Below are 22460 nucleotides of genomic sequence, written 5' to 3' on the forward strand. Positions count from 1 at the left end.
ATTGTGAGGTTAAATTAACAGGGCTGACACGATAAAATCTTGGAACTGACTATAAAATGCCCAAATATAATGTGGCCCTGGAGAAATGTGAGGAGGAAACCTGTCATACAGTCCATCCCCTGAGGGCAGAGCAGGAAGCATAGAAGCCAAATAGATTTAGGACTCCAAAACATCATTTTTGCAATGATGCTGTTCTACTATAAATAAGCTTACACCCTGAACTAAATCACAAGGAGACAAACAACCTGCTGAAGGAGATTTAAATCAAACAAGCCTATTTAACTGATCCAGAGCATTCCCAGCTGAAGTTTTTCAGGCATTTATTGTTTCTCCCTTTTGCTGCACCCACCACTGAACAAAATTACAAAAAACAAACCTCTAATAACAAACATTCATTGCCCAGTAAAACAAATTCCCAAACTGATCGTGTCCCAGCCCATTTCTTTGTAGATTTAAGTCCATGTCTCTCTCATCCATGGTGGATGGGGGATAGGGCTCGATTCCTTGTCTGGCTCTGGGCTCAGGGTTTTTAATCATCGATCCGAGTTCTCAAGTCTTTCAAAGCTGTTTGTCTCTACATGATATTGTATCTGAACATCATTTTAGCATCACTCTACTAGCCAGAAATGCTTTCTGAATTATCATGGAAAGAAAATTCAAGTTGTTAATGTCAAATTATCACGAAAGAATCAACAATTATATGTTGTTGCATCAGATACTGGGGCTAATGGGCCTGGAAACCAAGGTGACTGCCTGGTGAATCCCTCTATGGCAAACCCTGAGACCCTAAAGAGCCCCTCAGGTAAGATTTTTTTTTTTTTTTGGTCCTCTGAGAATCCAGTTATGCATAAAGCCTTCTTTTCCTTGGGATGAGGTGATTTGTTACCTTATATCTTCTTCTATCTTGGCCTGAGCTTCCAGATCAAAAGGGTCAGCAGCAAAGAGACGGATCCTCTCTTGCTCCCTCCGGGCTCGGTCTTGTTGTTGTTCTACCAGGACCCTAGTAAATTTCTCTGCAAAAATGAGATATATAAACGACCGAACTCCAAGCTGATGGAATTTTGTGCCTTTCCACTGTTTGTTATTGTGCCTAGCAACTTCTCAAAAGGCACGAAGACAGATGCAAAGAGCACATTTACAATGATTTGGAGAGCTCATTTCGATAGAGTCACTGCCTTGAATTAAGCATTTAACATCAGAACTTTCAATAAAAATTATTTCTTTAAGCCAAGCATTCAACAAGATCATTTATTCACGTAATAGTTTAATCAAACCTAACTCTAACCCGATACAATGAACAGTCTGAGGGTAAATTAATGAGAAACTATTATCTGGCAGATTAACGGTCTTGGAGTTCTCTTCCTGTAAATAATATAAATCACTAATAGCTTCTATTCTTTAACAATCTCTATCCTAAAGCAGAGAAATTAAATGCAAATGACTGTCAGCCAGCATATACTTTATGTAAGCATATTGAGTCAGCATCAGAAGGCAGAAAGCTCATCAGAAATGTGGTTTCTAACTACAGAATCCCACTCAGACATTTCTTAACATTTCATTTTTTTTAGCCATGCAACCTTTACAACACATTAGCGTAACCTTAATTAATGAGTCATGTCATCACAAGAAATAAAATTTTCTTCTAAAACAAATATTTCAATACCACAAGAGCTCTTATCAATGCAAGTTGTACATAAAAAACGAGTCACAAATGTGAGAGTGGAAAGAAATATAAATCATAAGCAAAATAAAGTCTGATGAAACAATCTTTGCAAGAGATGCCTTTTGGAATGGTAGTGCTTATTACCAGGCAGATGTCAGAAAAAGGATTATCAGTTTTACACAATTTCTCAGGCACCAACAATAAAGCTCCAAGTGACTAGACCCATTACAAGCCCAACTCAAACTTGCCTCAAGAAAGAGCACTTTCTTATCTACATGGTTGCGTTAGGTAAAGACAGAAGAACCACTTTAATTGCCACCCCTGGCTTACTGGCCGAGTTTTCATAAAAGCTGCCCCACTGAAACCTGTTATCTGCTATGGACAATTACAAAAGATCTCTAGGTTTAATGCCCATCAACATGTCCCTTGATAGTTTGGCTCCAAGTTGCCTCCATACCACTCAACCATTTTCAGCTAGCTCAGGACTCCAAGCTGACGGTGAACAGAAGGCCCAACACAACAAACAACCTTCCCTGAGTTCGGCTCGAAACAGTGACAGCCATACAGGCTTACCAAGGTCTCCACTGAGCAGGGCTTCTGCCAGAGGTGGGTTTCGCTCCTTGAGCAGAGAAAGCTCGTGAGGATTGGCAAGCAACATGTCTCGGAGTAATGCTGGATTGTCCAAGCCCTGTGGGGATGAAGCGGTGTCTGCTGGGGATATGCGGGGTTGCTGGGCTGGCTGATGGTGCAATCGGGAGCCTGAGGTGCCAGGCACAGCTATGCTGCTGAAGTCTATCCGGGGCAGGCCTGTCAAGAGAAATGATTTCAAAGTTTATACCAAATGATGACATAAAAAAAAAAAAAAAAAAAAAAAAAAAAACTCAAGACAAATGCAGCAACAGCCTATTCCAAGGAAGATCTTACAACAGTGGGTGGCCTGAGCCCTTCCACCCTGATGCTACATCTCCTTTTCTCAGCCACTTCTCTAGTGCAGAGGACCCAGGCCAATGATATTGTTTAGGTGACAGGAGAACAATGACAAATTGTGATCACTCAAGGAGGGGCTCTTTTCACACAGTTCCCTCAGCAAATATATGGAATTTTTTTAAAAAGTAATTGCACTGTGGATCCTCATACACCTAAAATGTGGCCCTGGGCAAAACCCTCCTGCCTTAAAAAGTCCAGACATATAGAATATTCTAATTGGCAAAAAGAGACAAAGTTGTTAGGTGATAAATTTTGCAAGTCTGGGCTAGATTTCCTTACTGGCTTGGGGAGGTCAGAGGGTAGCAATCAGCTGTATTTTATGAGCAGAAAAAAGAGACAACGGTGAAGATACTTTACACAGATAATATTAATAAAGCTTTAACAGGGCTATTGTATATAAGCCCCATGAGCATGACTGATCCTAAACTGAGCTATAATTATTCAAATTAAAGGTAACTCCCCCTCTCCCTTTTAAAAGTTCAAAAGAAAACAAAGTTTTTTCCATTAAATCATGGATAGAGTGGTATGGCCCAGTTGAACTCAGATCCATTTTTTTTTTTTCCTAATTGTAAACATTTTTTTAAAAGCCATAAAACACAAAACTACAGACTAACTACATTAGTCTTTGGGGGTTAAATTAAATTATCTAAAGGCAACTTATGATCTCACTCATTTCCACCAAGAGTCAAAGGAAGTACAGAAAATAAGCAGGATTCTCTATGAAAACATTTCTCTCCAAGGTCACTAGAAAAGTTCTCTCTTGGGAAATTCAATGGCCTATTTTCTATCCTCTTCCTTGACCTCTGTGGCACAGGACACTATGACCCATCACTTTTCTTCAAATGCTAAGACAATGTACTCTCATCCTAAACCTTCAATATCCATGTTCCTCAAGCTTTTATCGTAGAGCCTCTTTTCCTTTCTCTCTACTGTCTCCCTAGATTTAAAACCTCTAAGCAGATGGTCTCTTAAATTTGTTTATCAAGCAACAGTTCCATATCTCTTTTCCTTTTTTAAAGTTTTTTTTTTTAATTCTAAATACAAAAAATAAAATCAGCATTTCCAGAAGATTGTACATGAAACAGCTAATCTCTAATGAGTATATTTGGCTTTTCTTTTTAAATATATAATAAAGCATGTAACTTTCAAAGCTATCCTGCTTGTGTGATTCCTTCTGGTCTTCCATAATTTCCTTTGTATTTTTCTTTTAAAGACCTCAATGAGGTCTTTAATGGATTCTTTTTTTTGGGCAATACTTCCTCAACCCTCCTTAATTTTCCGTATCCTAACTCTCAAATTGAAGAGAAAACCCATCTGCACAGTCAAGCAAATCCTCACACTGGCCATGTCTAAAAATGGATATCCCTCATATTTCTAGCTGCTTGGCAGAGAGCTGTCACCTGGATAACTTACTTCATATGGTTAAAGTTAAGCTCCTCATCTTCCCCCTCTAAATTTGCCCCTTTCCCAAATTCTTTTTTTCTACTGAAGATCTCCCTACCCATTGGCCACTCATAACCTCAGAGTTATGTGGAACAACTCCCTCTCTTTCACCAAAGATCCTGTTGCATGAGAGCTTCATCTCTTGAATCTTCATTTCTGGACCCACTGCAGACTACTCCGAGTGATATTCTTGTTTCTAATCTATTTTCCTTTAGATCCACCTACTGCTGAAGCAGTGCATCTAATGCACAGTTCCAAATGTCAAGTCCCATCTCTAGTGGTTCAGCTTAAACTAGTAATTCTGATATCCCAAACCTTTGACACAAAGCTGGCTCCAAGCTACCTATCCCAGCTTTTTCTTTATGGTCCCTAAGTTACAAGAAAACTAGATCCCTGTTCTCTCCCATCTCAACTATGTTCCAGTGAATTCCCAAATGGAATAAATCAGCATGCTATTACTTCAGTACCTACTGAAACCTCTCTTCCTTACTTGCCTCCAACTAGTCCAGGAAGCCTGCCTTCCTTTCTCCCTCCACAAACTTCTCACAGCACACTGCCAACCCCCTTCTAATCCATCACATTTATGCTATCTCATATTTAGTTGTGAACACATCATGCATCCTTCAGGGAGTAGGGACTGTGTTATTTTTCCAATTTGTATAGACAGTGTCTTACACGCTGTAAGTATTTAGTAGATGTTTGTTGAATTCTGCAGCTTAAGAAATCAAAGCTCAAAGATGTTGTGACTTGTTCTACACAAGAGCAGTCTTGAGCACCGGGCTCCAACTAATGTTCATGTGCTTTTCAAATCTGGCAGAGAAAGAGTTGGTTAACTTCCTCCCCCTGGCGTGAGCTCATGTAACCACACCCATCAGCAGACTTTCTGCCTGGGCCCAATGAGAATTTACCAATGAAAAGGGGGGAGGAGAGAGCTGGCAAGAGTGACCCCAGCTCTCATAAGATAAGTTCACTATCTCTTCTGTCTATCCTAGTTGGTAGAACATCTATAATCTTTCTAGCTTGGGACAAGGAGAGTTCTTTCCATTTTGGCCACACCCTATTTTGAGATATATTCAAAGAAAGGCAGTTCTAAAAAAAAAAAAAAAGGAAAAAAACAAATAACCCAGGTTTGTCTTGTTGGTTTGGGAGTTTTTGGAACCTCCAGAAAATCAAGATTTTAGAAAATAGCAAGAGGTTCCTGTATGCTGGCTGAGAACATAAAGGTTAGCTTCCACAAGACCACACAGTTCAAACGTACTTATCAATAACTGACGTGTTAGTCATCCTCAGCAACCCATTAGCTGGGACTAGTGGACTAATGAAAATTAAGTTACATTTTATTTTTATTTGCTCACAAAAGCATCAAACTCAGCCAGTGGCTTCCTGGAACCCAGGGAATATCAAATCAAACTGGAGAAAGCCTCAGTCAGCTGCTTCCTTCAAGCACACTGAACTTCCTCCTAGCCTCAGCAATGACTCTTGCAAATTGTTTTAAAAAGGGGGGGGAGGGGTTATGTTGCTCTGAGGCCCGATGAGGGGCTTTCTGTCTAGATCAAGAAAAGATTGGCCAGCATATGAGAGAAGCCCGGCCTCAAGTGGGAATTTTATAAAACCGAGCGGTCTGGATGCTTCAAATATACTGACTTCTCCATACTAACAGCTTCTTTGACATCCCTACTTTGATTTCTACCACTGTGCTCAGGTAAGAAATAGGACAAATCCCACAGAATTAAGTAGGTGCTCACTCTTGCCATCAGACAAGTACCTACCATAATGACAATCCCTTTGGGAAGCCACAGGACAGAGGTCAAACTTAAAGGTCATCAATGTCAAGCAACCCCTTTGGCAGCCTTTGGTGAAATTTATGGACTCATTGTTCACAATCACATTTTAAAATAAGTGAAAGATATGATAAATTTCAGTTATAGTTTAGTGAAAATAAGGATCTAATTTCTTTCCCATTCAAGTTCACAGGGTTCCTGAAATCTTGGGGGGGAGGGGGGATCTCTATTAAGAATCCCTGATGTGAGATACTTGGGGGAAGTTGGGGGGAAGAAAGGGTTTGTTCAAAAGGGTAGAATAACTGTCCATCAGGCAGCCGTGAACAGACTTCTGAGACAGAGGAGAGTGTCTTTCTTGCTGATGGGTACAAGTGATGTTAAATTAGGAGAAGATGACTTACAATTATTTGGGAAGGGTGAGGAGTTTTAGCCCCATGTCCCCCATCGGTCACTCATGTGACCACACCTTACAGTCATCACCTGTACAAGAGGCCAAGCTTGGGCTTTTTGACTGCACAGTGCCACTGTGAGAATCAAATGAGAGAATGTCAGCTTGCTCTCAGAAAGAATCAAACAAATGCTGTTTGGTATTTCAAGTCCTCCACAATCTGACCTCTTCCAGTCCTTCCAGGCTTCTTACACTTTACTTATTCTTCTGTGATCCATGACAGCGGCCTCCCTGCTGGTCCTCCCAAAGAAGCGCTGTGCCCAATCCCTCTACTGCTTCCTGAGACTCAGCTCAGGAGACCACCTGGAAGGGCCACTTTCTGCCCTTGCCTGGCTCCTCCCTCCTCCCATTGCTAATGTCTTCTCTCTCATTTGATTTTTCACTTACACTATAAGTGTCTTCAATAAACAAAGCTGTTTATATCTTGTCTCCCTCCTTAAGCTGTAAGCTCCTTGAGGGCAGGGACCCTGATCTTTTGTTGTAATCCCAATTTCTCATCAGAGGCCTAAGGAGGACCACATTAAGTCTTCAATCACCTGCTCCATAGGTCCATAGGAGTGCCCAGAAAAACCAGTCACATTCTTAAAGCACTATCCATTATTTTTACGATGGTGAATACTGAGGCACCAAACTGAAATAAATAAGGGCACAGCATGGGCACAAAGATGAGGAAAACTGGAAGTTAGACTGACCAAGGGATGATGTCATCCAGGATGGCCTCCTCCCTTACAGAAGGACTAGGAGGCTGACTGACCCCTGTAGACTGCCCCGCCCCGTCCCACCTCCCTCCTTGTACATAAGGTAACTCACTTGGAAAGTGAACCGAAGGACGTGGTTCTGCATTCTCCTTCTGTCTCAAAATTACTACGTCCCCATCTTTCAAGCCATATGAAGCCAGCGATCTGTGGTTGTCGGTGAGAGGCCTCTCAGCATAGACAATCTGCAAAAGGAGAATTTGATTTAGTGCTGAGGCCCCCCAATGGTAACCAGAACAAAGACTAGCAACCCTTACCTTCCTAAGATGCTTCTAAACCAGTGGATACAAGGCTGGGCTTGTTTCCAAATTAAGCTACAATATGGAAGCAACTCCCTCTGGCAATGGTAACTGTATCAACATTATATCATCTGAATATCATTTAATAAGTAGTCTTTTGTTCCGACCTGTTCTCCTTCCCCTCTTTCCCTATCCACCCAAGTTCTATCAATAGCACTTCCATCTCAGATGATAAATTAGTAGGCCTTCCAAACACATCAAATAGAGCTGGAGGATTCAGTAAGAGGCAGACTAATAAGCTCCACGTATTTTTTTTTAATGACCTTCAGCCTTAAATACAGAAGTAAATTTCTATCAGCGTAGAAAAGGTGAAACAATGTAATGAAAATAATGATAACAGCAGTTAGCATTCATATAGTGCTTACTATGTGTCAGGCACTGTGCTGAAGCATTGACTAGTGTTATCTCATTTTATCCTCACAACCACCCTGGGAGATAGGTGCTGTTATGATCCTAAGGATCAAAATGAATAATAAAACTGAAGTAGAGAGGTTAAATAACAACTCAGAGTCATAAAACTCATAAAACATATAACTATTTGAATTTGAACTCAGTTCATGTCTTCCCTCCAGGCCCAGAATTCTCAACATTTAAACAAGAGTGAAGATATAATTTCACTCCAAAGGACCTGATGGCCCCATCCAGGAACATGGAGTCTCCACCCTCAATACAACACTCTCAAAATCAGACCAGAGAGTAAAACAGGCCTCTGTGTCCCAGGAAGGAGGTCAGTCTCTGCTCTAGACGCACAGAATAAAAGGGGAATTCCAAGCCCTTCAAGTACACTTACAAAACTGAAAAACAAAACAAAAAAACCCAAAAAAGAGGCCCCTTTACAAGCCTAAGACTCTATGAGATGAGGTAAGACTAAACAAACAAAAACCCTAGAAAACTTATCACAGTGCCTAGTGTTTAATAGCTGCTTACTGAATGAAAGACGTTCAACTGAATAACAAAATGTTAGCTACTGCTTCCCACATCAACCATGAGCTAGATTTTTCTTTCTGGACATGGATTTGTGATTTCAACGTGGTTCCCAAGAGACATTTGTTCAAATTTTATAATCACCAAAGAGCTGACATAGCTGAAATAACCATAAGGGGAGTGGTTTGGGACTTTACCATTATTACCAAAACACATTTATCAACATGATTGGGCAATGTATAAAGCACTGGGGATAAAAAGAAAAACCAGGTCCCTAATCAAGTGGCTAACAGTCCAGTTGCCAGTTTAATGGCAAAAGAAAGTCTGCAGCGGGTCTTATCACTTTATACCTTCCTGAATCAAGTAGCCATTTCTAGACAATCTATTAAATTAAGAAACACAGACTTAATAGCTTCCTACCTTATATGAAGTTCTGGCCCTTTGATTCAAAGTGACACCCAAGTTTTACTCCCTAACAAATGCACTTACCTTCCACAGAAAACCTTAGAGTTTAGGCTTGGGGAGGAGAAGGGAGGATGGCCCTTCTAATTCACATTACAGTAAATTTGATACAAACAAAATTAACACAAAGCAAATTCATTCTTCCTCCTTTCCTCCTATCCAATCACTGCGGTACAATGCAAAATTACAGTAACTCTGCAGGTTCCCCTTTAACTCCCATATTACTGGTGTTCTCACCTTCGACTTGCAAAATGGAAACACTGCAACATGTACAGAGGGCACCAGGCTTCTCACAGAACAAACCACTACAGTCATCAGTTTTTGTTTTTCTTTGGGGGGGTAAGGGGCGTTTAGAACAATCTGATAATGATAATCACATTAGTAATTAAGGAGGGAAACTTATGGACTTGACTGGAATAAACTCAGACCTATAAATGTAAAGTGCCTGCTTCTCTTCCAATAGTTACAGCGATGCAACTCAAGTTTAGGAGATATCCCTAAAATTGCTTATATTAAGTTTAACAAACCTTCCTAAAAACTAAGGGTAATAAATCCAAGAGGCAGCTGCCTGAAATGCACTGAGACATTGTTTACTAAATTCTTAAATACAAGATCTGAGAAAGCCAAGGCAGTGTCTGGGGTATGAACTTTCAAATCATCTTAAATAAGCTTGGCCCTTAAAGATAGACAACTGAGTGGGTGGAAATAGAAGCTTGAGGAGGTACCTTATAACATCAGAAGATTCCTTAATAGTCAAGATGCCAGAATTATAAATCCATTTTGTGATTTTCAGACTAGTGGTTCCAAGTCAGTGGTATATGAAACAATCCTACAGATCTGAGTAGAACTTTTGTGTCTTAGTGATAACTGTATCTATGCCATATTATTCCACAGCTGCTCAAAATAAAGTTTTGTTACTGCTAAGAAAATACAACAGGGAAGCTTCTATGACTAAACAGCTCATCTACAGGACTGGCAAAAACTGCCTAATAATCACTCTAGAGGAGGAGCGGACCCAAGAGAACAAGTTCTAATCTGTAATTAACATTTGAAATTAGACCAGCTAATCAAACTCTGCAGTCCTTTATATAAAAGAGATAGCAACTATTTTTTCATCCCTGGGTGGAATTTTTAAATTAACAAAAGTCAAAATATTGCATGTCAGCATTAAATTATTACTAACAAATCTTCTCTGCGCCCCAATGTAGCTGTAAAGTCTTAAGTAATTTTTCATACTGTATCTATACTAAAAGAACTGCCAAATAAATTAACATTTGATCACATAATAGGAAGTTTAAAAAAGATGCACAACTATACAACAGTCTTCAATCGACACTAGTAATTTTTTTCTAAATTCCCATAGTCTGAAATACTGTTTTCATAACCTTGAAGTCTTGCTGTATATAAGGCTGTGGTCTGGCATTATAGACAGTAATTATCATTATCTGGTACTCAGCATAATTAACTTTGTGTTACCTGTAGAGATAAGTTACTATAATGTTCTTTAACATATATGGACATCAAAATTAGCTTAAATTCTAAAAATTGTTTGGATTAACCAAGCAAGTCAGTATCAAAGAATGAAAAAGAACTGATGAGTGGTTTCCTAGCCCACCCTGTATACCCAGCCCAATCTAATCACATGCAAAACAATTTCTCCTCTAAATGTGAAGGTCTTACTCCAGCCATGAAATTGCCATAATCTGAAATGAGTTAAGATTACAAAAGCCAAATGTTTAAACAGAGGGTAGAGGGCTAAGAATAAGGCACCTATAATAAGAGACTAAAGTATGGACATGGAGAAAAACTGAAAGATATTATTCTAGAGCACTATGCAGGGAAATGTATAACTACTCAAAGAGGGGGAGGAAGATGTGAGAAAAACATTAAAGAGAAAATAGGAAGAAGATGAAACAAGAATGTACTCAAGGAGACAGAAGAAGGTACATTCTGGAGTAGTTTGCTATTAAAATTTGAAAGGAAATGACTCAGTGTCTAGGATGTTCCTGATTGATGGGCAATGCAAATGAAAGAGGACCACCCAACATCCTAAAATAGATACTGGGTCATCAGGTTACAAGGCAGCCAGCACAACAAACTTGAAAAACAGAAGGTGTTTATAGTTAGTTGGGAAGCATAGGTCTGAAACCTAGAAACCTTAGTTACTTTACATTTCCAGAGGCTAACTTGGTTCACCTAGGACCAAAATACCAGCAGAAGACAGGATGATGAACAAGGAAGGAATATGGTGTAAAGTTGTCTAATCCTGTGAAATTATCAGTTAAAACAAAAAGTATTTTATTTCTATTTACTCTGGCTACAGAATATAGTCTTCTCCCAATTTGATCATTTAGTAAAGCTCTTCCTTTCAATCAGGTACAGCCATCTCACTGATCTGGGGAAACATAACCCTGAAACTATTTTAGTTATTTGTCATTCTTATCTCTTCCCAATAAGCAAAACTGAACAACCACATTTAATCATTTAAAATCTTCTGCCAACCTTCTAATGAAGGTACCTTTACCTCAGGTCCCCCCCCCAAAAAAAAGAGGGTAAATCAGCCTCTTGTGTGTGGGCAATTTAGCTGTATTTCTCCCCCCCCCCCCCCAGGCTGGGGTTAAGTGACTTGCCCAGGGTCACACAGCTAGGAAGACTGAGACCAGATTTGAACTCTGGTCCTCCTGAATTCAAGGCTGGTCTCTATCCACTGCGCCACCTAGCTGCCCCCAATTTAGCCGTATTTTGTATTTTAAAGAGACTCTTGGAAAGCAATCATCCATTTTATCTGTAATTCTTGCTGCTCAAATTAAATCAGGTTATCTATTAGAGAGTTCTTCAAAACATACTTTAGTACTTTGGCATAAAGTTGTATAAAAGGAACTGCCCTTTTATACAACTTTATGCCAAAGTGCTAAAGTCTACAAAGTAGAAAGGATTTGTTTGTCTTCTGAACTAAATATTGACACAGTTGTTTAATATAATCCAGGAGAACAGAAAATTTGGCTTCACTAGGCAAAGATTTAAAGAACAATTTCAGAAGTGCACCAATGACACTAACGAGCTTATGAGTAAATTCAACTGTGATTAATCTGAAATAATGCTTTGACTCTATTAAAATATTTAACCAAGTATAGTATAGGATTTTAGGGACACTGAGGAAAGAAAATTATATACAGAGAGATCAATCTTTTTGTTTCTGGTGAAACCAATAGTTTTCTTCTCAGATGGTTTTAAAATACATAACATAAAATACAGAGGATTAAAAATTAATTTTTTTTAAGTTCACGGATTCCTAAATTAAGGTTTCCTTCTCTATATAGCTACAGTTGCTAAATGTTGGGTGAGACAGTACAGTGGGCTAGTGGCCATCCCAGTGTTAATTAAAATTTTAAATGTCACTAGAAGCTACCCAACCTCTCCTCTGGTTAAGGAAGGAGAAAAAAAAGGATTTACAAAACAAATCCTTATAAAGTAAATATGCAGAAGCATTACAACTAAGCATACTGAGGATCTATTAGCTCCATAAAATAACAGGATTTGAAGCTACCACCCACCACTCAGCCCCTTTATTGTACCCCCCCCAAAAAAAGTCCAAATGGTTTGCCCAGTTACACAGGTACTAACTAGCAGAGCCAGAGGGGTAAACATGATTAAAGTTTCTAACTAATTTTTTTTTTTTAAGAAGAAATGCTCATAGAAGATAATGCCAGTAGTTACCCAGGCCACAAGACACAAAGCAAGCCTCAAGCAAATATAAATTTATGTCTTTATGAAACAATCTCCCAATAACATCTCCCTCGTGCCTCGCTGACCACCGTACAGGACGAGGAAAGGAAGTTCAGAGGATTTTAGTGACTGCCATGGTCACATGGTCACCAACAAGCAAAGTGTCTGGATCGGGGATAGAAACTCCTCGGATCTCATCTTTAGAGCTAGACGAATCGTTAGGTTATCTAAATCAACGCCCTCGAACTAGAGAAGGAAACTGAGGCCCTGGGGGACACGTGAGTAGCTTAAGTTTAAAAGGCAGCAAGTAGCAAACCAGAAATTTGAACGCAGGTCCTTTGTCTTGCTATATTCAGTAGGCTCTTCTCTGTCCCATCTTTAATAGCAACACCCCTCTATTAGGGTAGGAACTTTGGTAAATTGAATGAAGGACTTCAACATTCTATAATGGTAAAAAGTCTGAATTAGGAGGCATCGGATTCGGATTTGAATCCAGCCTCTATCTGCTACTTAATTACTGTGATTTTAGTGAAGTTACAGCTTTCCTCTCTTTTGAGCCTCAGTTTCTCCTTCTGTAAAGTAAGAAAGTTATTGTAGCCCGCGATCTGTTACTTTGCTCCAAATTGTTATTTCTAAGGAGAAGCAGGAAGCGGGAATCCAGCAAATGGGCTCGGCAGTGATGGGGCGAGATGGAGATCCAACTCCGCAGGCTTGGGAAGGGGAGAACGAGTTGGACGCCGGGGGCACCGGGGAGCAGAGCTCGGGCAGCGAAAGGAGAGCTGCAGGAGCCGTGAATCTGGAGCCGAAGGCCCTGCTGCGGCCTCAGTCTTTACCTCTGTAAAAGGGGGCGGCAGGAGGAAAAAGCTATGGCGACCCCTAGACGTGAGGGAGGGGGGCCTCTCTGTCCCTCGTCCCTCCCCCCTCCCCCAGCTCACCTGGCTCTCCGCCGCGGGGATGCCGGACTCGAGCTCACAGAGCGCGCGGAAGTTGTGCAGCTCGAAGTCGGCGTCAACCTGAAGGGAGAAGGTGACCTCGGAGAGGTCCCTCCGCACACAGTACACCGTGAGCAGCATGGCCCGCGGGGCGCCGCCCGCACGCAGCCCGCCCGCACGCAGCCCGCTCCTCGCCCCGAGCAGCCCGAGCCCAGCGGCTGACAGGCTCCAGCAGCGCCGCCGCCACACGTCCACACGTCCGTCTCCCAGCCGCGGTCGCCAAACGTGCCGGCCGCAAGGCAAAGCACCGCACAGACCCGCACCCGCACCCGCACGCCCTGCCGCCGCCGCCGCCGCCGCCGCCGCCGCCCGCCGCCGAAGCCGAAGCCGCCGCAGCCACGACAGCGTCGTAAAGGCCGCTCGCCCCGCCCCGCCAGTCCTCGGCGCCACCTGGGCGGGCGGGAGCAGCGGGAAGAGGAGGGGCCGGGGAGGGCGAGAATAATCAAAAGGGAAGGGGGAGGGGGAGAGGAATGAAGAGCAAGGAAGAGGAGGAGAAAAGGAGGGGTGGAAAGAGGAACTGAGAGATGAAAAGAGAAAGAGGAAGAGAGAAAGGAAAGAGGGAAAAAAGAAGAGGAGGAATGAAGAATGGGAGGGGAAAAGGTTAAAAACCAATAAAACCAACAGTCTGGAAGTTTACATTCTAACGGGGAGACTACATGCAAATAACTATGTGCAAACAAGCTATAATAGACTGACTAATTTGGATGTAATCGATAGAAGGAAGGTACTAAGGGGACCCATGAAAGGCTTTCTATAAAAGGGGGATTTTAGCAGGAACTTAAAAGGAAACCTCGGAAGCCAAGAGACAGGAATTGGAAGATGGAACGTTGTAGGAATAGTAAGGAGACTCGGGAGTCACTGGATCAGAGAATGTGGGGGGGGGGGGGTGAGGTGTAAAAAGACTGGAGAGGTGAGGGGAAGGAGAAGCTTATGAAAGGCTTAGAATAGCAAATTGGATTTTATATTTGATCCTGGAGGCAACAGAGAGCCACTGGAATTTACTGAGTAGGGGTTAAGAATGATCAGATCTGCACTTTAGGACAACCATTTTGGTGATTGACAGGAGGATGGCCTGGAGTGGGGAGAGACTCCAGCAGGCTGACCCACCATCTGGCTATAGCAATAATCCAGGCCTGAGGTGATGAGCGTCTGTAGCAAGCTGGTTGTAATGTCAGAGGAAGGAAAGGGGGGTATTCCAGACATGCTGAGGAGGTGAAATAGACAAGAGATCTGAGGAGGTGAAATAGATTAAAAATGCTGCAGAGGTGAAATAGAAAAGAGATGCTGAGGAGGTGAAATAAACTAGAGATGCAGAGATACTGCAGAGGTGAAATAGACAAGATGATGCAGAGGTGAAATGGACAGGCTCCTAGCTACAACTTGGATGTGGGGGATGAGAGCCCAGGATGACTCCTAATTTTGGGAGCCTGATGGAATGGAATGATGGTGTTAGGCGAAAAGAGAATGAACTAATTTTTTGGACATAATGAGTTTAAATTGTCTATTGAACATACAGTTGAAGATGTACAAGTACGAAGTTAGAGATGTAAGCCTGGAAATCAGAAAGGTTAAGACTATATATCAGATATAATTGTGTAGCCCAGATTGCTCAGTGACAAAAGAACTGAACCAGGAATCAGAAAGACCTGAGTTAAATTTGTCACCAAACAATAGCTGTGTGACCCTGGACAAATCACTTAACTTCTGTTTGCCTCAGTATTGTCATCTGTAAAGCAGGGACAATGACAGCACCTACCTCTATAGTTGTTATGGAACTCAAATGAAATAATAATTACAAATGTTTAACAAAGTGCCCAGCACATAGTAAGTACTAAATAGTGTTTTTTTTTAAATTAGCTGTTGTTGTTATTGAGGAGGGAGAGGGATAAAAAAGAGAAAGAAATAGGAAGAAGACTAGAGGGAGGAAGAGGAAAAAGAAAACAACAATGGAATGGGGGGAAGGAAAGGAAGGAGAGAGGAAGTGAGAAAAAAGAGGGGGAAAGGAATAGGAAGTAGATAAGGGGGACCTTACAGCAGTGGTCCTCAAACTTTTTAAATAGAGGGCCAGTTCACTGTCTCTCAGACTGTTGAAGGGCCAGACTATAGTAAAAACAAAAACTCATACTCTGTCTCCTCCCCTCAGCCCTTTTGCCATAACTTGGCAGTCCGCATAAACGTCCTCATCAGGCCCCTGCCTTACAGAATGAAAATGGCTAATAGAGCGAAGGTATCCATGGTAAGCCAGGACATAGTAGATGACCTTGATTCATTCCATAGGCACTAAATCCTGATGAGTTCCAGGGAAAGAATGAGAGAAATATGGCAAGATGAGGGGGAAAAGGTTGGGGAGGGGAGAGTTGTTACCATTTTTTAAAAAATAGAAAATAGAATATAAAAGCTAAAGGTTTGCAAGATTATCTGGATTCCCAGTGAAATTCTAGAATTATTAAAACCTGAATAATGAATATCAAGAAATGAAAGCAGTGACAACAAAGTGCCAGTAGGATTTCTATAAGCATGGTTTTGCCAGCTCAATATTTTCTGCTTTAACAGGGTATTAAGACTGGTAGATAAGGAGAATGCTATACAAGAATCTAGATTTTAGCAAAGGATTTGATAAAAGGCTCTCTTGCCATTCTTATAGTAAAGCTCAAGAGATGAGAGCTCAATGACAATGTAACAGGGTAATGGCCAATAATCCCAGTCTCTGTGGAACTTCTTGAACTCATACATGCAACAGTCTAGCTAGGTGAAATCAGACCTTGTTGGATTGTGGAAACCAAAGTGTAGCTCTTAATGGTTTCATTATAACTTGTGTTCTCTGTCTTGAGATTACTTTGTATATACTTTGTATTCATCCACAGATCTTTTGCCTAAACTAGTCCTATGTCATCAACTGTGAATATCTCCATTTGTGTTCCCATCAGTCTTTCAAAAATTCATTACCTTTTCTCTCCCTATATCCAAATTTTACCTGCCTCTCTACTGATGGTACCACCATCTCCCTCAGCACCAGATTCACAACTTCTAAATCATGTTTGACTCTTCCCTAACAGAGCCATCTTAAAAAGGAATAGGCTGCTTCAGGAAGCTGTTGGTTCCCCCTCTTATTGGATATCTTCAACCAAAAGTTGGATCACTGTTTCTCAGATGTGTTGTAAAGGAAATTTTTGGTTTAAGTTGGAGTAGATGGCTTCTGAATCCTTTTCAACTCTAGAATTTTGTGAAGAGAAGGATGGAAAGAAGAGGCTAGAAAGGGAAGGAGAAGGGAAGTAAAAGTGAAAGGAAAATAAATTACAGAAAAAAGGTGGAAGAGAGGGAGAGGAAGAAAAGAGAAGCAAATTAAAAGGAAAAATAGGAGGAAAAGAAGGTAAGGGGAAAGAAGATGGCAAAGAGGATGGGATGGGGGTCAAAAGGCTTTTCCCCCTCAAAAAAAAAAAATCTGACCTGAATCCCTGAGATCCTGAAAAGGGCATAATGTAAAAGGAGCCAAAGATTTTAGAAGGTGAACTCTGTCTCCAGACTGTCTGCCTCCAGTCTGACCCAGTCTCCATTATTATTCATTCACATCATGGTTCCTAAGTAGAGAGATTTCCCAAAATTCTGTCCTGAACCTGCTTCACTTCTCTATCATCTCCTTCAGTAACTACATCAACTGCTTGGCTTTTATCTTCTGCAAGCAAATGACAGTCCCAGTCCTTTCCTGAACTTCTTTTTTAGGTCACTTATTTTATTTCAAACAAACATTTCAAAACATGTCTCTGATGCCCCAGAGACTTAACTCAACCTATCTATAAGAAGTCATTTTCTTTCCCCCCAACTTATCCGATCTTCCAGATGTTTCTGTTCTTTTAAAGACATCATCATATTGAAAGGATCCTTTCAATATCTCAGGTTAATTGACATTATTCTGGACTCCTCACTTTTTCTTACCCACATATCTAATCGGTTGCCAAATCTTGCCATTTCAACATCTCTCAAAACCTACTCCTTTTTTTCCCCCACTGTCATTGCTACCACCTTGGGTCAGGTCCTCATTTCCTCTTGCCCTAAATTATTTTGACAGCGTCCTTACTAGTCTCCCTCACTACTCCAGTCCATCCCACACATAGCTGCCAAAGTAATTTTCCTTAAGCTCAGATCTGATTATGTGATTCCCTTACTCAACTCTTCCACTGGGCTTCCTTTTGCCTGGAGGAGAAACCATAAACTCTTCTAATTAGCTCCTGAAGAACTTCACAACCTGCCCTCAACTCTTTCTAGTCCTGTTGGACTCCCACACTCTCAAACCCAGTGAAACTAGCCTTTCCTCTTTCCTCATTCCCAACACTCCACTCCATTCTTTACCCCCTCCCCCTCACTGGCTGTCTTCCATAACGGATAGGCCTTCTCTTCTTACCTCTACCTCATGGAGGTAAATTTATTTTTACCCTCTCATCAGACACCATCTTCTGCATAAAATCATTCCTGATTCCTCCTAATCCCAATACCTTTCTTCCTAAACCATCTTGTACTTAATTTTGCTGCATGGTATATATTTATATATGTACTTGTCTCCCCCATTAGAATATAAGCTTTTTTTGAGGAGATATTGTTTCATTCAATACATGTTTCCCCAGCACCTAACACATGTCTGACATAACAGTAAATGCTTAATAAATATGAGACTGATTCATTGATTGCCAGATCCCTCAATACTTAACATATTCTATTTATTTTCTCACCCATCCCACTGGTGCAAAGAAAAATTCTTCCCCAGAGCAAAAATGAGGCACAAGAATAGTGGCCAATCAACTTTATTCCCCTGCACAAGGTAGCACAAGGTAAATACAGAAAATGCACATGTTCTTATAGAGTGAAGTCCATTGGAAAGCTAACCTCCTCTCAGGAGGGGGAAGTCACAGGAAACACTTTGGAATTCCAGCAGGAAGTGGGAGGTTTTGGAAGGATAATACTACCATGCTAGGCTGAGGAGTTTTTTTCTCATTTCCTTTTAAGGTGGACCCTGGATTGGTATAGGCCCATCCCTATTTCTGGAATGCACTCCATATTCACTTTACTCTTTTAGAATAATTTCTTTCTCTATTACTAGCTTAATGTTAAAGTCATCTTAATCCATCCTGATCTATACTTCCCCTGACCAAAAAAAAATTCTTTCTCCCTTCAAATATATACCTAGAATATGTCTGGATCTTTCTTTTCCCCACATGATACTCTTACCCATGAACTCATAATCTGCCTCCAATCCCTAGTATTAGAGTGTAAGGTCCCTGGAGCCAGGGACTCATTTCTCATTTGACTTTGCATTCTTGTTGTCTTATAGGTGCTTAATGTTTGAATGAATATTTACTGATCTTAGTTCTGTCTTCCAGCAGCCTAATAGAACAACATCCCTTACCCACAAGATAGTTTTTAATATAAAGTAAACCAAAAATCTTAGTTCAGTTGCTGCAGCAAGTCTGTAGGGACATCCTACACAATTGAGGTATATATTATATCATATAGTTTAATTTTAAAAAATTAAACTAATAAAACAAAGTGCTAGTTTTATTTTAAAAAAACCACAATAAACAGTTCATTAATTTGATTTAAAAAAGAATAAAACCAAATTGTCATCAAAAATGCAAAGGATGAATTCACTACCAATGAAAATGAAATTCAAACAATTATTAGGAACTGTTTTGCCCAATTATGTGCCATTAAATTGACAATCTAAATGAAATGGATGAATATTTACAAAAATATCAATTGTCCAGATTAACAGAAGAGGAAATGAAATATTTAAATAATCCTATTTTGAAAAGTAAATTGAACAAGATTTAAATGAGCCCTAAGGAGGGAAAACAAAACCCAGGATCAAACGGATTTACAAGGAGATTCTACCAAACATTAAAGAACAGTTAATTCCAATATTATATAAACTATTAAAAGAGAGAGAGAGAGAGAGAGAGAGAGAGAGAGAGAGAGAGAGAGAGAGAGAGAGAGAGAGAGAGAGAAAAGAGGTAAGTAGTCCTACCAAATCCTTTTATGACACAAATACGGTTTTGATAACTAAAGCAGGGAAATAAAGAACAGAGAAAAAAATCATAAACCAATTTTTCTACTGAATACTGATGCAAAAATTTTAATGAAATGTTAGTAAGAAGATTACAGAAATCTATCATAAAGATCATACACTGTAACTAGGGGAGATTTAGACCAGGAATGCAGGGTTGATTCAATATTAGAAAAATTATCAGCATAACTGACACATATCAATAACAAAATTAAGGGAAATCATATAATTTCCTCAATAGATGTCAAAAAGCTTTTTGACAAAATACAACACCAATTTCCTATTAAAAACAAAACAAAACTAGAAAGCATAGAAATAATTTGTGCTTTTAAAAATTTATTCCATGTTCAGACAACACGAGAACTCCCTTTAGACTTCTCTTTTCCAAGACAAAAAGAAAATGGAAAATTTCTGAAACACATCAAGTGCAACCAAAAGTTAAATCTCCTTGAACCTAACTGTGCTAGCAACAAAAATGTGGCCAATACAACTTCACCTCCTAAGAATGGGTCTGATATTCTAAATTCCCCAGTGTCTTGGGGAAAATTGGATAGCAAATACAATACAGTAAAGAGGAGTGGAAGGCTATATCTAATTATGCTTAAGCTTGGATGGAGTTATTAAATAACTGACATTTGCTTTACAGACAAAGCATTTTTTCCAAGTTATTGCATTTGAGCCTCACAACTACTCTGAGAAATAAGCAGAGGAGAGATGATTATTCCTGTTTTGCAAATGCTGAAGCAGGTTTAGCAAGGTAAAATGATGTATGTGCCCAGAATCACATTGTACAAGACCTCTGCTTGATGCTAAGGGCCTCCCTGCCACAGGGCAGGTCTGGGATCTGAGTCCACTATTCTGATTCCAAATTCAGTACTCTTTGTATTACAACACAAGTATGTCTAAGAAAGGTTCTGAATTATGAATGCAGCATCTAGATTGCAAGTGCTGCTAGGGAGATGGGAGATAAGCAGATGCTATTCCAGTTTAGTGGCATATTGGAAATTAGCTTTTTGGAATTGTTTTTGAAATAGAGGAGCTGAAAAGAGTAATAAGATCATCCATTTTGCTGGGCCCCCTTCTCCCATTCAGAGGGAATATAATCAGTAGAGTGGAGCAGCACCCTCCTCACTTCCTTCATAACCCTGTGGTAGAAAATGGGAACTAGAAGCAAGGGTTGTCTCTTTCCCCACAAAACTGATGAGGCCCAATCTCTGCTTGTTTCCATTAATCTGGTAGATGAGTTCTTTCTCATCTTAGAAGGAAGCAATGCCTTAGGAAGAAAAGTAAATTCTCTTCCTCATTCACTAGCTGGTTCCTTAAAAAAATTATTTGTTCCTCAATTGCTTATTATCATTATTATTAGTGTCTGTGTGTGTGTGGTGTCCTCCCTCCTTTCCCTGCCTGATGAAAAAGAAAAAAACATCAGGCAAGCAACCATCAAACTCTTCTCTAGTATAATTACTGATGGCAATAGGTAGAGGTTTTGATCCCTAGAGGGAAGAGTGATGGCAGGCTCCAAAGCAAGAGAGGGATACTAATATCATATCCCTAGGCACAAGCTTTGATAAACAAGAGAGTTAATAAGCAGAATTTGGGTGTATGTGAATATATGTATATACATACAAATACATGTGTTGTTGGTGGTGTTTGTTCTTCATTCTCAAAGAGATCCACGATATGAGGGAGGTAATGGCATAACATGCAAATGAATGTTACTTTCTCCTCCAGAGCCATTTTGGATCAGTGGCCAGACACAGATAGGATGAGCGAGATGGTCCTGGATGCAGAGGAGACCTTGGCCTTTTAAAACTAAGGTCTTTAACAGGTCTCAGTTTGACTGAAGGTACACATATGCAGTGATTAAGGGCATGCTCAAACATATAATATCCTGAACAACTTTGTTACTAGTCAGTCATGATTCCCATTTGGGGTTTTCTTGACAGGGATAAAATGACTTGCCTAGAGTCACACAGCTAAGAAGATTTGAATTCAAGGAGATATTGGAGTCTTTCTGACTTCCAGCCCAGTGCTCAATGAACTATGGTGTCTCCTTAGCACACAGGGATTCTCAAACTACAGCCCTCGGGCCAGATGCCACCGCTGAGGACATTTATGCAGCCCTCAGGGTTATGGCAAATGGGCAGAGGGGCAGAGACAGAGTGTGAGCTTTTGTTTTTATTAAAGTCTGGCCCTCCAACAGTCTGAGGGACAGTGAACTGGCCTCCTATTTAAAAAGTTTGAGGACAACTGCATTAGCTGATTCATCTTAATGCAGTTTTAATATATATCATATGTACATATAAATTTTAATAGGTTAAACCTGAGTGAACTAAGACATCTGAATACCCTGTATGTATATGTGCATATTTCTATACAGATACATAGACTGAATATGTGTAGAGGCATTTAGGTAGCACAGTGCACTCAAAAAGATCTGTTACAAATCTTTTCTTAAAACACTCACTGTGTGACCTTGGTCAAGCACTTCACCTCAGGCTGCCTTAGTTTTCCCTTCTGTTAAGTGGGGATAATAACAGCACCTGGCTTCCTGGGTTATTATGAGGATAAAGTAAGATTTTTGTAAAGTATTATCATAATGCATACATTCATAAAACATACTCCTAAAATCTGAAACAAGCCCTTGAGAAAAAACCAAGGCAGGACTAATTTCATACAGGAGAGACTGGGCTACAATTGAGGCACCCACACTTTAAACCTGCTACAAGGGAAAAAACAAAACCTTACATAATCCTTGCGTATGAAATCTTAACCTGCTATTTGTAAATGAGTCATGTATTTACAAATTTCCACAGCTACTGAGATTTTAAGATGTTTCATGTAACTATCTCTGGGGAGACCCTCATATTTGAATAGAAGGATACCAGTGACCGTCTTATGCATTTGGTATGTATAGAAGAGTTC

General features: G+C 40.3%; 1 protein-coding gene across 1 annotated transcript in view; it reads right to left on the reverse strand.

Annotated features, from left to right (window-relative positions):
• LOC141564109 (protein DDI1 homolog 2) overlaps positions 1-13822 on the reverse strand; it is a 28441-nt gene extending 14619 nt beyond the window's left edge. Inside the window, exons 1-4 of the mRNA XM_074306190.1 lie at positions 13424-13822; positions 7133-7262; positions 2237-2470; positions 887-1013 (exon numbers count right to left, since the gene is read on the reverse strand). Coding sequence (XP_074162291.1) covers positions 887-1013; positions 2237-2470; positions 7133-7262; positions 13424-13561 — 629 coding nt within the window. The 5' untranslated portion in view covers positions 13562-13822. The remainder of the gene's footprint in view (positions 1-886; positions 1014-2236; positions 2471-7132; positions 7263-13423) is intronic.
• Positions 13823-22460: the final 8638 nt, after the last annotated feature.

This window comes from Sminthopsis crassicaudata, chromosome 3, assembly GCF_048593235.1.
Source record: "Sminthopsis crassicaudata isolate SCR6 chromosome 3, ASM4859323v1, whole genome shotgun sequence".
In the NCBI taxonomy this organism is placed as follows: Eukaryota; Metazoa; Chordata; class Mammalia; order Dasyuromorphia; family Dasyuridae; genus Sminthopsis; species Sminthopsis crassicaudata.